This window comes from Alligator mississippiensis, chromosome 2, assembly GCF_030867095.1.
Source record: "Alligator mississippiensis isolate rAllMis1 chromosome 2, rAllMis1, whole genome shotgun sequence".
Lineage (NCBI taxonomy): Eukaryota > Metazoa > Chordata > Crocodylia > Alligatoridae > Alligator > Alligator mississippiensis.
Window position 1 is genome coordinate 167,789,965 of NC_081825.1, and position 18,101 is coordinate 167,808,065.

The 18,101-nt window shown below is 44.8% G+C and overlaps 1 protein-coding gene across 2 annotated transcripts in view; it reads right to left on the bottom strand.

Annotated features, from left to right (window-relative positions):
- Positions 1 to 18,101, bottom strand: part of SLC4A4 (solute carrier family 4 member 4) — a 320,050-nt gene that overhangs the window by 36,978 nt on the left and 264,971 nt on the right. For both annotated transcript variants that reach the window (XM_019493526.2, XM_014607383.3), the window contains exon 15: positions 10,425 to 10,495. In XM_019493526.2, the coding sequence (XP_019349071.1) occupies positions 10,425 to 10,495 (71 nt within the window). The remainder of the gene's footprint in view (positions 1 to 10,424; positions 10,496 to 18,101) is intronic.

Genomic DNA, 18,101 nt, shown 5'->3' on the forward strand with positions numbered 1-18,101 from the left:
AGTCAAAAGGGTATGCATTAATTAAACAGCAAGACAAATTCTGAGCTCTCTAATATGGATTAAGTAGAAATGAAACCTTGTGCTACAGTCACTTTGCATAGCTCCTTGCAGTTACCCAGGAGGTGAAGAAATCTTCTCCAACAGGTTTTTTTCCCCACACACAATGTACACTGTTGATACCAACTAATAAAACAAACACCGTCACTTCATCTATATCTTTTTCCACAGGGGTAGGAGATTGAACCCCTGCTCCTACATCCACTAACAATCACTGTCAAGTTGGAAAAGAGAAGTCTGGAGAAAAGAAAAAACTGAGAAGAGATTTAATAGTGGCCTTCAAATACTTGAAGGATAGTTAAAGAAAGAATGGAGCTGCAATGTTCTCAGTGGTGGCAGATAACAGAACAAGGAGCAATGGTCTCAAATTGCAGCATGGGAAGTTTAAGTTACTTTCTCACTAGCAGGGTAGTAAAGCACTGGAGTAGATTACTGGGAGAGGTTGTGGGAATTCCATCCTTGGAGATTTTTAAGACTCAACTAGACAAAGCCTTCATTAGAATGATCTAGTTGTGGATGGTCCTGCTTTGATCAGAGGGTTGGACTAGACCTCCTAAGGTCCTTTCCAACCCTAATTTACTATGATTCAGCTTTCCTCTGTACTGACCAACACAGGTTAGGCTTTACTTACTGGCTAGCCTGGTGCAGAACCCAGTTGTATAGGTTGGCCTGAGACTGGACCTCAACCCTGGATTTTGTTGTCTCTTGCTCAGTCCGTTCTCCCGCCACCCACTCCTATCAAACTCCACTCCTACTACATAAGGTACAACAGTAGCCTTTCAGTAAGAGAGTCCCTGGGCTCCTGCTCAGAGCAGGCCCTGAGACTTCTTGGTGCATTTGAACAGTAAAAGGCTACTGTGTCAGAGCAGCTGTGGGTTGCATTGCAGAGTAGCACTGGTCTCTCGGTAACTGAATTATGAACCTTTCCTTCATACTGTTCTCAGTTTTTATTGGCCTGGGCAGAAAATTAATGAGCTACTGAAGTATAATTAATTCAGATAAGTTGCAGTTCTACTGTTGGACTTGAAGACCCATGGCTGGGGGCTGGGCAGACTTTATAGTGGTGACCCCTACTCACCATGTCAAAGCACCACCAAAGGATATATGTGGCTTTTCAAAAGGAAAGCATTGCCAGCTGGTGTCCTCACCACATTCTGGTGGTGCTGCCACTGTTTGGTCCATGACTGCTTATTCATCAGAGTTACCCCTGCTTATTTCACAGCTAACCTTCCCTGAAAGTCACTGCACCATCTGCCACCTGTGGACATGATGGACAGCAGTACAGCTCTTCACTGCAGGTGGACTGCTGGAGGTTAAGACTCTCAATAGCTGTGAAGGCAGATGAAGGCTGCAGTTGAATGAGATCCCCAGTTGTCCTGGTCTCCTGTTCTGTTAAGAGCCATGTAGAAGCTGATGTGCAGCAGCTTCTCCATGATAAAAGAAGTCAAGCACAGGCATCTTCCATGAAAACAGTTTTTCTAGCACATTCCTCAAGTCCTTTGGTGACCAGCTAATGGAGACGGGAGCAGGATTGTGAGGTCTGTAAACTCCTAGTCATGAACTGGCATGAAGGCTGCTGTTACAAGGTCTTCTAGCACGTGGATGCAACAGGAGTGTGATTTGGCAGTTGTAACTATGACTGAGCAGCCCTCTTCAGGATCCAGTCTGCTCATGCCACATGAGGAGGAGACTAGAAAAAGTACCCTAAACATAGCCTTTCTACCTTCTTCCTGACTAGATAGCTGTATCCAGTGAGATCAGATTACCATTACTGAGGTAAAAAATACCAGCAAAGAGACACCATCATTTTCAGGACTTGGAACCACTGACAACCCTAATAGTCAATATCCAGAGTGCCACACTGCAATTGTGGCCCAAGAACTCAGGGGACACTACACCAATGTAGCTCCATTGAGCAAGACCCAGCAAGCAGGAGATCGGCAGGTCAAAAAACATGGAGGAACTATACCTTCTTCTGAAAGGGTAAACAGGAAGGAGAATGCCGACTTCACAGAGTTGGTATTGCCATTAAGAATGAACTCATAAACCAACTCAATCAGTTCCCTATCAAACTTAGTGAGCACCTCATGGCTCTCCGTCTTAAATGGGCAGAGACTCAATATGCTACAGTCATCAGCATCTACACCTTGACTCTTGATGTCACCAATGAAACCAAGGAGGAATTTGACACCAACTTAACCAAATCCTTTCTGACATTCTGGAGGGAGGTGGACTTACTCTTCTTGGTGATTCCAATGCCAGAATTGGAAGGTATTCTAACCTCTGGAATGGAACCATCAACAAGGAAGGAGTAGGAAAGGTCAACTCCTCCTCTTGACCAAATGTGCAGATCATGGACTCACCATCACCAACACTCTGTTCTGCCAGAAAAACAGGTACAAGACATCACGGCAACACCCATGATCTAAGCATTGATACCTGATTGATTCTTGTCATCCATGCCTGGGATCACAAAGATGTACACATCACCTGAGCTATGCTGGGAGCTGATGATTGCTGCACTGATCACTGACTCATCCACTCAGTTAGATCACTCAAACTGGCTCCCAAACAATGGCTGCAAGAGAAGCAATGCCAATGGCAGGTCAGCATTGAAGGACTCGAGGACCCAAGCAAAAGAGACCTCTTCCACCAGTGCCTCAATGAAAAATTGGTAAGTTCCAATCAACAACAATGGGAGAATGTCATCAGAATTTGCATAGCCCTCAAAGCCAGTGTCACCAGTGCCTATGAAGAGACATTTGTATTCTCTACCAGAAAACATCAAGACTGGTTTCATGAGAATAACTGGGAGATCCAAGAGCTGATCAATAACAAGTGCAAGGCCTTTTGTACTTGGCAAAATGACACCAACTCCAAGCAAAAGAAACTGAATCACCAACAAGCCGAGGCAGAGGTCCAAAGGAGGAACTGTGATATGAAGAATAAATTGTGGAAAGACAAAGCTAAGGAGATTCAACATCTCACTGACATCCATGATATGTGCCATTTCTTCAGTTCCACAAAAGCCATCTATGGTCTGAGCACTTAGGAACTACTCCCTTGAGACCTAAGAACGGAGGAAACATGATCAAGGAAAGGGGAGCCATCAACGCCCATTGGAAGAAGCATTTTGAAGACCTTCTCAAAAAGAGACTCTGTTGTTGATGAGAGTGACCTCAGCTCCCTCTTGCAACACCCAGTCAGAGATGATCCTGGAATCCCTCCAACCTTTGACAAGATATGGAAAGCCATCAAGCAGATGAACAATGATAAGGCATCTGGAACAGATGGAATCCCCATAGAAATATTCAAGCAGGGAGGAGAGGAGCTCACATCATAGCTTCATAACTTCATCTTCAGGATCTGGAATGATGAAGGAATCCCAAACAACCTCAGATTGCCAAGACTGCCATGACTGTGACAATCTTCAAGAAAGGTGACAAGTCCAACTGTGGAAACTATAGAGAGATTGCCTTGCTGTCCACCCCATGAAAGACCATTGCAAGAACCTTCCTGAACCATCTCCTTCCACTTGCTGAAGAGTTACTCCTAGAAGCTCAGTTTGGGTTTAGAGTATCAAGATCATGTCAGTTGTGCCTCTTAACAGCTCATCAGCTGCAGGAGAAATACCAGGAACAACATAAGCATCCCTACATGGCCTTCTTTAACCTCACAAAAGCTTTCAATTCTGTCAGCTGAGAAGTGTTTTGGAGGATCCTTCTGAAGTACAAATGCCCACCAAAATTTGTCACTATTCTCTGCCTGCTCTATGACTGTATGCAAGCAGTGGTTCTCAGTAATGAATCTATCACAGATCCCTTTGAGGTTAAAATGGGAGTTAAGCAAGGCTACATCATCACTCCAACACTCTTCTCAATATTCTTTCCCATGATCCTATATCAGACCACCAACAAGCTTCCAGCCAGACTGGAGCTAAACTACCAAATGGATGGTAAGCTGTTTAACCTCAGCCAACCCTGAGCCAAAACCAAGACCAAGCTGACCACAATCATTGAGCTCCAGTTTGCTGATTCTGTAGCATGTGCGCATTAGGAAGCAAACTTTCATGCAATTGTCAATGTCTTTACCAAGGCATACAAAAAAATGGGACTCAGACTTAACATTTGGAAGACTAAGGTCCTCCACCAACAAGATCCTAATGAACAGTCCCCAGTTCCAGTAATCGAGATCCATGGTGAGACTGTGGAGAACTCTGAGTATTGCCCGTACCTCGGAAGTCATCACTCACAGAAGGCTGACATTGATGAAGAAATCCAACACTGCATCAAATGTGCAAAGGCAGCCTTTGTATCTCTGAAGAAACGGATGCTTGAAGACTGCGACATCAGATCCAAAACCAAGTTCATGGCTTATCAAGCAGTCATGATCCCCACCTTACTGTACGGAGCTGAGACATAGACAATGTACAGGAGATATCAAGTTGTTGGAAAAGTACCAGCTGCCTCCAGAAGATTCTCTGAATCCAGTGGGAAGACAGACTCACCAATGTTAGCATCCTCTTGCAAGCAAACACCATGCATATTGATGCAATGATTAGACTCCTGAAGCAAGTTTTATTCTCCCAGCTCAGCCAAGGCATATGCTAAAGAGGAGGGCAGAGAAAGTGCTTCAGGGATGTCCTCAAGACCAACTTTAAAAAATGCAACATCGATGTCAACTAATTAGAGAGTATTGCCCAGAACCGCCCCAAATGGAGGAAAAGTCTGTTAAGGGATCTCAGTACTCTGAAACCTCAAGACAGTAACAGGGGATGGAAAAGCAGGAGCAGCAGAAATAGTGTGTCATGGACCAAATCAAGAATCCAGTGCCATCCACCCCACACGAAAACACATTCAAGCTGCAGTAGGGTCTGTCAATCCCAGATAGGCCTCATCAGCCATCTTGAGACACATAGATAAGACAAGCATGGAACACAATCGTCCTCGACTGAGACGGACTGCCAAACAAGAAGAGTTCTACTGTTAAGCCAAGCTGGCCAAGCTGGCCCTCACACACTCCTTGAACACAAGGCTACAATTCAGTCCTGGATCCCTTCTATATATTTACCATATTTATGAGAATCCACAACAACCCTGAATTTAAAATGATCCACCCCCCCATAATTAGATACATTGAAAAATTATAAATTTGTTATAAATTATAAATGTAATATAAATTATAAATTTATTTTCCATATATAGAATCTAATAATTGGAGGGTCACCTTAAATTCATCCCCACCATTGCTGTAGTGAGAAAAGTAGAGGCAGGGGGAAGGCAGTGGGGGGACAGCTGGTAGGGGAGGTAGTAGGGATGGGGATGGGGGAGGCAGAATTGGGGGCATAGGTGAGGGGCCACCACTGGGGATGTACAGGGGTGGAAAGAGACTGTAGCAGGGGGAGATGAGGGAAGAGGCTGGTAGGGAGCCAGAGGGGCCCAGGGGCAGGGACCAGGCACAGGAGCTGAGACAGTGTGGGGACAGGCAGCAGCTGTGGCTCCAGGTCAGAGTTGGAACCAGGTCAGAGTTGGAACCAGAGCTGAAGATGGAGAAAATGGGGAAATGGGAAGAAATAAAAACCCCTCATCTTGGATTGGAGTAAATAAGGCATTGTAAGACTTCAGGTTACCAGACTTTGTTGACTGCACGATATACAGAAAATACCATCACACTCTTACCACAAAGTGTATATCCCACTGTTCATGCTAAGTTGCAAAGGGCAAGGATGCAAAACACAGTTCTCCTTTCTGACTCTGTATCAGGTCTCATCAGGCAACCTGCCCAATGTATGAAACAGAGAGAAAGGAATATAAATGTGCACATAGAGCATTAGAATAAGCTTGTGATTCTCTTCCCAGCATGTGTAGTGAAAGCTGTCAGAATGGGAATCAGTCCACTCAGAATCCGGTAAAATAAAAAAAATATAATAATTAAAGGTTTCAGTTGTCTACATCTGCGCTCCAGTCTCCTGCTAATTTTTAGTTATAGAAAATGTAGGCATTTCTTATTGCAACAGCAAGCATGGGAACGTTCCAACTGGAACATGATCCACAATAGGTTAATGTTCCCTTTAGCAGCCCACAAAAATCAGTTGCTTAGAAGTGGAATAGTGAACTAAGAGGTCAGTTAAGTTTTACTAGAAGCCTCGGTATGCATTAAAACTGAGGGCTACTTACTGACGGCTGGTGGGTATAAATACATACAACCGTGATGAGCGTCACCTAGTATCTCCTATATGATGCATATACACTAATATATATCTGGTATGCCATGAAACATTGAAAGCTGATCAAGTTACGCTGGGAAGCTGCTCACATCAAATTTCAGCCTCCTCAGCAATTTTTGTGAATCCAGAAAGCTGTAGCTGAACCAAGGCATGATTTTGCTGACATTAATGGGGGAAGGAAAAAAGACACTGTCCTCAACTGACAAGGTGTTGTTGCCAAATTTGCTTTCTCAGCAATTTTTTCTCTCTATGGCAGCAAGAAGCAGAATTTGTCACCCATCAACTGGATTTCTTCAGATCTGCTCTGACTACTAACTTCAGGGTAGGTAGTTAGTAGGTACACACTTTTAACCCAGGGTGTTACCTAAATAACTGAGGATCTGTGTTTACCTCCCTCTGCACCACTTTTGAATGCATATTCAACAACAAATAAATAACTAGGTTCATGGACTTGATTAGCTGCATAAATGCACACTATCCAGTGCTCACTGAACAGTTAAAGGATTTGGGTTATCAAAGACCTGACAGAAACCAAATGGATATCCCCCTAGAGCTTTATCTCATTAACACTGCATCAGAATAAGGCAAAAGATTGTCTGCAGAAGCATTTGCTATTACTTAAATCATTTGTCTGGCTGCCACTTTGAAACAGCTATACAAAAGGGCTCCTGTTCTTCAAAGAAGCAGAGCCAGTGCATGGATTTAAAATAGACAATTTTTCTAACCATTTGCACTGGCCTTTGCCCCCAAATCAGGATGCATTGTTGAGAGGCTCTCTTTTCCAGTTTTGAGATGGAGGTTAGGCAGGCTGCGAAGCACTAGAAACACAGCACCTAGACCACAGGATGTTTTCCCACCATGGCTGGATTTCAGCAGAAACACCTCAGCAAGAGTTCAGCACAAGTGGATTGATGAGACATGTCATTTCCTATGTAGTGGGATGTCAGCTATGAGCAGCACCCTGAAGCTATTTCACTTTGTCACAGTACATACTAATACTCAGCACATTTGGAGTCCCTAGGCAACTCTCTAGCAGAATCTATCATAGAACTGTCCTTACCATTGTTAAGGGCATCTTTGTATGCCCCTAACAATTTGTTTTGTCGTTAATCCTATAAAGGTATCTTGATGTTTTAGGAAATATCATGAAAAACAGGCCCTTGGGACAGCCTCCTGTCAGAAGGCCACTGACCTACACTGTCACATGCAACAGAAACGTGGGCCCTGCATCTCTCTCCCCAGATTGGCAGTTCTACTGAAGCAGCATGCTCAGGACATGGTCTCACATCTCTCTTATAGCAGGCAGAGAAGGAGGAAGAGGTGATGATCAGCATTGAGGGCTTTCTGTCCAGCCCTTCAAGCTGGGGTAAGGATATGACAAGTTGGGGCTTAGCAGGTGTGGGGAAGATATTTCATGCTGTGGGGAACTCATCCTGCAACAGCCTAGTTAGAAATATGATCTGCTTTGTTATTTTAATTGGCTTGTTCATTGGATTGAACTAGTTTCAAAATTAGTTCATTGCTTTTCTCCCTCTTACACATTTCCCACTTCTCTGTCTTTGTCTCAAGCTGCATACTCAGATGCAGAATCCAGAAACAAGAAGAGTTGTTCTTGTTAATGAAACAGAAGTGGCAGCTGACACTCTTTCCCTGACAGGCAGCCTTAAGAGCCTTTGATTGTTGGTATCAGTTCGCTGGTTGAGGGATCACTTCTAAAAGCCACATCTTCTGCAAATAGAAGCTGAACAATTAAGAGCTAATTTCCAGTCCTACCAAATGAATTAAACTCAGTTGCTGAGGAGCCACAAGCTTTGTCCAAATGGTACATCATGGCAATAAGCCAAGCAAGCTGTGACCATGTTAGCTCAGGCACTGGAGTCTGCCTGGTGCAAAGGCATACTGTGCAGAGCCAGCTCTGCACATCTTGGCTCCAGACACAGAAGCAGTATAACTGCATTAGCATACTGTTGCGCCTGCTCAGCAGACCTCATTAGGATGGGCACAAAACTGACATGGCTTCTGGTTCTGGAGCTTGATCAGGTATCTCTGCACACACTTGCACCCAAGGTCATATCCACACTGACAGCCTACCAGCAAAGCAACAGAACCAAAGATCAGTAAATGAAACACTAGATAGTATGGGACAGTGTATAGGGGAACTGGATGAGACCCCAGATATGTAATCTCTCTTCCATAAGACCAGCCATGTCACTATGGCCAAGTGACTTCACCTCCCAACCTCTATATATCTTGGGTATCAAGCTTTTTAGAGCTACTTTTTCTTTCTCTCTTACTCTGCATATGTGCAGTGTTCACTTCAGCAGCGACTATCTCAGTTGGGAGTTCTCCCTGCTACTGAAACACAAACAGTAATAATAATGAAAGCTCAGCTGGCAGCTCAGCTTTTCCACGTAACATTTCCTGTTTTAAACCACAATTCATTTTCTATTCAGGAACAGAGATTTGAAACCATAAGGTTCCATTTCTTTTCCTTTTTGGTTTTGAAAGGAATATAGGACTGAAAAGGGTCTCTTCAGTCATCCCCCTGCATTCACATGCAATAGTTTACACAATAAATCTTCCAAATCCAGATACGCACACGCACACTGCCAATCTGACGTAGGAAAAAAAATTCCTTCCTAGCCCCCAGTTTAACAATTTGAATGACTGACCAGAACAGCAAGATTCTCCAAGCCAGAACCTTTCAGGTTTTTGTCCCTCTTCCAAAAGTTTGCTCCCCTGTGTAAATCTTGCAAGCTTACTGCTAACTATAGCTAATTAACACAAAAATGGGGGGAAAGGAGCTTGTAAAGGCAGAATGAGCACAGGGTCCCCATTAATATCTCTTCCACACTGACCCCATCTGATCTGTGCAGGAAGATTCCCTCCAAACCTTGAGATGACTCACTGACTTCCTGGGAAAAAATGTCAACCTCCAGAAATTAGCCTGCAAGAATGGGGCCTGCTTTCAGGAAGTCGTGAGCAGTTTTCCATCACAGGGATAAGCAACACCATCACACTTCTCATTGGGCAACAGGTGATTTTGTGAGGATTCGAATGTGACCAGATCTGTTATTTAACTATTGCTCTAACACCAGAGAGAAGCATGAGGCACTTAAGAGACAGAAAAGATAACTTGATCTTTGTCCTCCATATGCATTTTAAGATGGACAATTAAAATACATCAAACTTGAAATCCTGCAGTCAAAATTATTTAAGTCTGTACATATCTTGTGAGTTGTAATAAAGGATAACATTTATAGTGCTGCAAATGACTCTAAAGCACTATAAAACTAGAACAGACCGAGGTACCACAGTGCCCATAGCACAGTGCTATAGTGCTACAAACCAGGTAGAACTGAATCAAGGATAGCTTTGAAGCACTTCACAAGTGACACTTTGGCTGGCAGGCGATTGAGGTATATACTACTGAAGCACTACAAATTAAAAACACTTCAAAAAGGCAGAATTTTAAGTGCTCTATATATTCTTCTGTCCATACCCAGAGATTCAGATTTTGGGGGTATGCAGAACTGCAGTACATTTAATGTAACAGTGAAGATGAGCTAATGGCTGGTGGCTAAATGCTGCTGAAAGAAATGAACTTCTCCGTATGCAAATTACAACATAGGTTTGCAAATGCCAATGAGGACCCCTAATTTAAATGTACCTATTCAGAGGTACATTTAAATTAAAAACCAGTTGTAAATGCCTGGATCTACATTATCACAGTTATGAAAGTCTGAGATAGGAAGTTGCACTGAAGTTCAACCTTGCAAATATTATCCATGTTAATATACTGGAAGGTCATGATCACAAACAGCAGTTAATTGAAAGTCACCAATTTCCAAAGCAAAACTGGGTAAACACTAAACATGGTGATAGTAAATAGTATTTTCCCCACTAGGATTTGGGACAGATGGCTTATATAAAAAATAAAGAGTGCTGATTTCCTTTCTCCAATTTTAAATGGGTCTAGGGTATTACTTAAAAGTTTCTCCTTTATTTGTTATTAACTTTTAATCCCTCCCTCACTTTTTTGGAGATGGCAAGCAGTGGAGGGACACCCATCTGTTTCAACCACAGGGACTGAGCAGTATTGAAAATGGCATTCCCAATGCCTACCTTCAGTCTCACTTACCATCTCAGCAGAGGATCTAGTCAACCAGGTAGATGTTGGCTCTGTTGTCTCATTAAATAGTGAGCTATTAACTGCAAGACAAAGAATGATTACTGTGAATGTAGTGCTTGAAGAGCAAAGAATGAGAACAACCTGAAGTTATTAAATCACCTATCACTATATCTCTTTAAAATGGTATCAAGTACAGACTTCTGTGCTCAAGCTAAAAGCATCTAAAGGAACTCCTGTGACATAGAGGAGCTTAAGTTTATTATTAAACCTGTATTACCTTAAACATATAATCACAATATAATCACAACGCTTTACTCTGCTACTCACATAACTAGACTGTAGAACTCCCTTGGTATTTTGCTGTTAATTCAGAAGTAATAAAGTACCCACCTATTCCAAAGCATCCCCAAAAAATCCAAATGCATTTTAGCTAAGTATCTAAAAAAATAAATAGGTGAAGGAGTAGTTGATAATACTAGACAGGAGACAGTGAAAGCACCAACTTCTGTTGTGGCACATCCATAATCTTTTAAATTGGATTATGAACTTTATTTTTATAAGATTATAAACCAGTTGGATTTTTAAGGCTCACTTAGATAGGTAGCCCTTTCCTGACAGTGATATTTTTTAAGTCTGTTTCCTTTTTCATTTGAGTTTTACAAATACTTTTGAAGGATACAAATATTTCAGTTCCATGAAAATATTGGAAAGAGTAAATCTTGATTCATTACAGAAACTGAAGAAGTATGTTTTTGTTTTAGTGTTGCAACAGCAAGGCAGCCTGTACAACTAATGAAAGGGTTTCCAGTCCCATGTCAAGTGAGTCGTCATCCTTCTTCTGAAAATATCATGAATCTATACCAAAAGTATTGCTCCAGATATTGAAAATGGGTTCTCATCCTGATCACATTTCATCCCTCTTAATACAGACAGGTGTAGAAGTATGTTTGAATTCCAAATTTAAATCCTGATATTTATTAGTTGGGATGAAATCTGATCACAAAAAAAAATGTACCAAGCCATGAAATGTGAAAGGAAGATGGAGACATGCATAAAAAAAACACTGCCCCTCCTTGAGCTAGAGAATTATAAAGCTAAAGTGTCAAAGCAACCACCTCCCTCCCCCATCACCACAACCACCAATGTTGGTGCCTTTTATCCCTCATCACTGATTCCTGTCCTCACCAATTGCTGCAAGTGACAAATTCAGTGGCAAAAGCAGTGATACGGCAGCATAAAGAGCTGGGAAGGCTGGGGCGGGAGCAGGCAAAGATGCAGGATGCACAGAGCAGGACAGTGAAAAGAGTTGTGCCAGAGTGAGCTGCACTGCAGCAGGCGGTGGGGACCTAGGGGCAAACCCTCTAGATTGGCACCAGTGCCCCTGTTACCCACACATACCCACACCCTCTTATACTTCTACTCTATTCCTCCCTACCACCAAGTTACCACTGACATCCAAGCTCCACAGGCTGGATGCAATCACTCAGTGGGCTGGATCTGACCTATAGGCCAACCCATCATAAAGCATACAGCAAACACCTCACTCTACCCATTTCAAGATCTGTGTCATGTCCTGTTGCATCCTACAAACAGGCACAGCAGCTCAAGCAACAGGTCTTTTGAGCAGAAGAGTTTGTATCCTCTAATCAGAAACACACAGGAAAGCTGAGTCCAACAATTACCACTGTGATATCATAGCAAACAGTCAGGATTAGTATTGAAAGAATTGATATCTACAAGTGATAATGTTTTAAGCCTGAAGTCATCTCAGCTGCCAAGCAAACTGTCTCTGATTCACGGAACACTGTGTACACCTTATGCTTCAAGCCTAACGGACCTGTCTGTCTACCTGTTTGCTGTGCTCATTGCCCTCATACAAGAAGAATTTATAAAGTCAAGCAAAATCTAAAACCAGTATGTAATATCTCTTTTTTGTTTTTCCCTTTCCTTCTTAAGAACAGCGCAAGGGGAGGATTTTTTTTCCATTCCTCCAATGTTATTCATGGGCCTAGAACTAAAATCTCATCCAGCCCCACTTCTTTCTTCCCTGTGCATTTCCAGGAGATGGTTGTTCTATGGATTGAGGTGGATGGAGTTTTTAAACAATGAAAATACATTACAAAATGATGTTTGTTTTTATAGTTCATGCATGCCAAGAATGTAAGGATGAAGCTCTCAAAGTGAAGTCCTGGTCAGGGTCCTTTGACTGGCTCCTTGATGGGTGAGGTTATTGACAAGAGCTGAACATTAGCCTCCGCAACTGTGTCTGAGGTCTTGCTCCTGGGAGTGGCTCACAGTTTTTTAAAGACTTCAGATTCCTGCAGGAGACAGGCTGAGTAACACATGCTGTCCCTTGCTCCTGACCTTAGTTGGTCTCCTGGACCAGGTCTGCAGACTGTCCATGTCTCGGTCTGTACAGGAAGCCTTGGCCCTTGGCTCTTCTTCTGGTCCTGGTTTTGGCTTGTTCCTGGTTTGAGGCTTGGACCCTTGGCAGTGGGACAAAACACTTATGCCCCAGTTTCCTGATGATCCTCATGTATGGAGTCCTGCTAATGATTTCAGAAGCATTAACCGGATTTAATGTATACCCTACCTTCTTGGTCCTCTCAGACAAAACCAGTTGTACTTGCACTGACAGAAATGTCTCTATCCTCCTGCCTGCAGGCAGGATTCATTTCTATTTTGCCCACGGGGTGGGATGACCATATCTCAAGAGGTTCTCTGAGCTGCAATCGCAATTTGTCAATGTACCAGTCTGATCAGCTTGTGAGAAGGATACATGCAGATTTCGAATTACACTTTGACTCTTGTGGGGGGTCTGCAAAAAAATGGTCTGCCCATTGTTATGCCCTAATAAAACCAGAGGATCCCCCCAGGTTATAATTTTCAAATCTTACAGGGGGGGTTCTCATCTCTTATGGGGGGACTCAGCCCCACAAGCTCCCCCATAATTTGAACCCTGAATACATGCCATCTGCATGGGTTGGCATGAAAGCACAAGCATTCAAGACAGCCCATGCATGAGCCTCAAACTGCATGGCAAAAGAGAGAAAACATGGAGGAAAACCTCTGAACAGCATTCACCCCTGTCACTGGACAAACGGTAGTACCTCTAGTAAACAGGATGCACAATTCCTTATCCAGCTTTGAGTTGCATTTAATTTAAATAAGGAAGAAAGAGGGGAAATTATCTGGGGCCAAAAAGCGAATCCAGGATGATGAAGAAAGAATACGAGGGAGAGCAACAGTTCCAGATGCATATTGGCAGGTAACCCCTTCCCAAATCAGCCAATATACAACTTGGTGGTTCAGAACAGTATAGAACTAGCAAGTTCCATGAAATACTCCTCCCCAGCCTTCTGAAGTTGTCATATGAAGAACATCAGTCAACAACAGGTAATGCAAATACATCACTGATTCGACAACTCTGGCACCAAATCCTAACTGCATCGCAAACAAGAATGGCCATAAAAGTAACCAATCACAGCATAAGCAGAGAAAATTCCCTTACCAGCTGAGCAGAGCAGTTACAGAAAAAATAATCAATAATATCTTTGCACATGGTCTGGAAGGAATGCAGGGGCAAGACATGTGAATTAAAAGTGCCCAAGCATCATGTGCATCAGTGTCCCCCATGCCAAAAAATGGCGGCAGGGCACTTTGAACTAAAGCTCATCAAACAAGCTTTAGTTCAAAGTGTCCTGCCACCATTTTTCAGCATGGAGACGCTGATACATGTGACACTAGAGTCTGTTGAGGCAAATTAATTTCCATGCTCCAGCAGACTTGATTAATCAAGTCTGCTCCAAAACACCAGCTCCCTGCATGTGTATAGGAGCCCTGTATCCCTATGCCTGAACCTGCTTTACAAACCAGCATTACACCACTACCATCACCAGCAGCTTTAGTACCTCTCCTGGTATGTTTGGTCCCAATAATGTAAGACATTTTCTGCAGTATAAAAAAACCAAACAATTTCAAAGATTTCATAGACATTAGGGCTGGAAGGGACCTCAGAAGATCATCGAGTCCAGCCCCCTGCCCCAGGGGCAAGAAGTCAGCTGGGGTCATAGGATCCCAGCAAGATAAACATCCAAATGTCTCTTGAAGGCATTCAAAGTAGGTGCTTGAACCACCACTGGCAGCAGTCTATTCCAAACCTTGGGGGCTTGGACAGTAAAGAAGTTCTTCCTTGTGTCCAGCCTGAAACAGTCATGGAGGAGTTTGTGACCATTTGACCTTGTCAGCCCTTGGGGCGCTCTGGTGAACAGACGTTCCCCCAGATCCTGGTAAGCACCCCTAATAAACTTATAGGTGACTACCAGATCACCCCTAAGCCTCCGCTTTTCCAAGCTGAAGAGTCCCATGGCTCTCAGCCTCTCATCATAAGGTCTGTTTTCCTGACGTTTGATCACGTGCGTGGCCCTCCTCTGCACTCTCTTAAGCTTCTCCACATCCTTGTTGAATTGTGGAGCCCAAAACTGGATGCAGTACTCCGGCTGCGGCCTCACCAAGGCCGAGTACAATGGGAGAATGACATCCTGGGATTCGATTGAGAAGCATCTATGGATGCAAGCCAGCGTTTTGCTCGCTTTTCTAGCTGCCGCATCACATTGAAGGCTCATGTTCATCTTGTGGTCAATCATGACCCCCAAGTGTCATCATGACCCCCAAGCACTACTGTCGCCCGTAGTGCTAGCCAGTGTAGCACTGATGAGTCTATAAGCATGCTGCATGTTTTTCTTCCCAAGGTGAAGAACCTTGCATTTTTCAGTGTTAAACATCATCAGGTTCTCGTCCGCCCATTTTACAGGAAGTATGACTTATGAGGAAAAGCTGAAAGAGCAAGGATTACCACATTTCCCCAAATCCAAGATGACTTTCAATTTAAGACAACTCCTCAATTTGTTATAATTTTCCAGGTATATAATCTCACTGCTACAACATGGAAAACAGCAGCAAAAGGGCATACGGCGGGGAAAGCAGGTGGCCCCTTCTGCCCCCATCCCCCCACTTGCCCCTCTGCAGCCTGCACCTCATGGTGACTGCACCCCTTGCCACCTGCCCTCCCGGCCTCTGCCCCTCCCTGCAGCCTCTGCTCCCCACCTCCTCCCCACAGGCTCTACCCTCAACCTGTTCCACTCAGCCTCTGCCTCCTACCTGCTCCCCCACAGCCTCTGCCCCCAACCTTTTCCCCACGGCCTCTGCCCCCCTTTCCCTCCACCAAACTGCTTACTGTTGAGTACAGTTCTGGTTTCACTCCCTCCGAGGGCACGGAGCACATAGAATCCCCGGCCCCTGTCCAGACATGCAGCAGGGATCTGGGGCTGCAGCAGCCACCACCACTACTGCATAGCTGGGCAGGGCCCATACCATGTGCTCCGTGCCTGGGAGGGAATTGAGCCAGAGACCATGCTTGACAGTACGCAGTGCAGGGGGTGGCAGGGTGGGTGAGAGGCTGCAGGGAACAGGTGGCTGCTGCAGCTCTGACTCTGGTCCAAACCTGGGCTTGGGGCTAGAGTCAGAGTTGCAGCAGTCACCTTTCCCCTTCCCCTCTTGTCTTGTACTCAAATCCAAGACAAGTTGCTCCCCCCTCCGGGCTACGTTGAATGGGGGGGAGGGGGAGTTTTGTCTTGGATTCAAGTAAATACGGGATATAGTCTGAAAGGGAAACAGTGATGGAAAATTTGAAAGAATTCTTCAAATATCTGAAAGGCAATTATAAAGAGGATAAAGACACTTTCATCTCTGGCTGCAGGGAACAGGACATCATAGTATCATAGTACTTAGGGTCAGAAGGGACCTAAACAGATCATCAGGTCCGACCCCCTGCCCCAGGCAGGAACGGGTGCCGGGATCATATCACCCCAGCCAAATATCTGTCCAGCTTCCTCTTGAAGACCCCCAAAGTAGGAGAGAGCATCACCTCACTTGAGAGCCCTCTGGAACAGCACTGACCTTGCCTGGACAGGCCCTCCCCATAGGAGATCAGAGGTAGTCTGCCCCATAAAAGAGGTAGTGAAGACTGACTCATTGGGACACCCTCTCCATCTGGACTAGCACCATGCCACACTACCTATCCACCCAAAGGCCCTACCAGTGACCCCGCTCTGGACAACACCTACTGGACAAGGACCCCTTTCCTGCCTGGATAGGTAGCTATCACCCCCCACCCTCTCTTCAACCAAGGACTTGGACTCTGCTTCTCTTCCCTACCTGGACTCCAACCCTTCCACTGAGTCTCTTTCTCCTGCTGCCATTGTGAGTCTGTGCATGCGTGCAAACCAATAACTTCACAGGGCTGTGTAGCATGTTGTCTGTTTAATAAAACTGTTATTCGGACCCCTGAGTTGGGTTTTGCCCTACTATGGTTCAGCCCTGCTCCAATCTTTGCTCCTCGCCCCTCTGACTTCTGTCTCATTTCTCTCTCTCCTGCTTCTGGCTCACGACCACCTCCAACACCTGTCCTGAGCTCCGCTCTGCCTCCAAACCCCCTGTTTGTTTGCTGCTGTCTTATCCCCACTGCCTTTTCCCCTGAGCAATCAGGTTTCTGCCTCAGTTTCTTTCCTGGCTGTCTCCTCCTTGCTACCACTTATCTGCCTCCCGCCCCCAATATCTCAGCTGTCTGCTTCAGTTTCCAGCCCCAAGTTCCCAGGTTTCTGTCTCTCTCTCTTTCCTGGCTGTCTCCTCCTTGCCACCAGGCTTCTTATTTTTTTCTCCCCCCTGGGCCAGAAACAAGGAGAAAAAAATTTTTTGTCCCCCCTCACCACCACCTTGTTTCTGGCCCAAAGTTTTGGAGTCCTAGACCATTCTCAGCCTTGCTCAGATTCCCATATTTGGACCTCTTTGTGTCAGGCTGTACCTCCCCTCTCATTCTAAATTCAATGGGATTCTCTGCAGAGGAAGCTACTAATTGCCATGGGGATAGGTGGCACAACCTACTGCTCCAGGGCCTAGTGATTCACCATTGTTGGGTGAATCAGCACCTTGTCCATTCATTGACCCAGAACAGAGTGCATGTAAAAGGCCAGCAAATCACAAATATGGTATTTTATATGACTTTACACTAGTGCAAGAGACGATAAGCAGATCCAGGATTCTGAAAAGGGGGTACAGGAAGAGTGACTGCTGCTGCAAGAGTGGCTATACTCCCCACTCTCAGTCACCCCTCACCTGCACTGGGGTGAACAGACTACCACAGGAGCAGCAGTCAGGGACTTTATAAAGTGCCTAAAGAAGGGAAAAATTTCACCCTGTTCCCCCACTGGCTGCCACTGTCTGGCAGTGAGAGGAGCTCCAGCACCACTCCAACCAGGATGTGCAGAGGCTAGGCTTAGCCTGGGACAGTGGCTGTGGCAGGTAAGGAGGTTCCCTCTCTTCTTGGGGAATACCCAAATGGACCAAGCAGGGAGGGAGAACCAGCCCAGCCACTACCACCACCACTGCCATTGTCCCAGGATGGGCTCAGCCCCCATGCAAGCTAGCTGGAGCGGGACAGAGACTCCCCTCACCTCCAGGACAAAAGAAGCATCAAGAAGGGGAAGGGGGAATGGAAAGGGTGGGGAGAGGGATGTTCTTTTGAACACGGAGGGGAAGAGATCAGGGAATTTTTACCTTCTTCTGGGACTTAAAAAAATCTCTGTCGCAGAGCACTGAGGTGCCTTGCTCCTAAAGAGGGGAAACTGC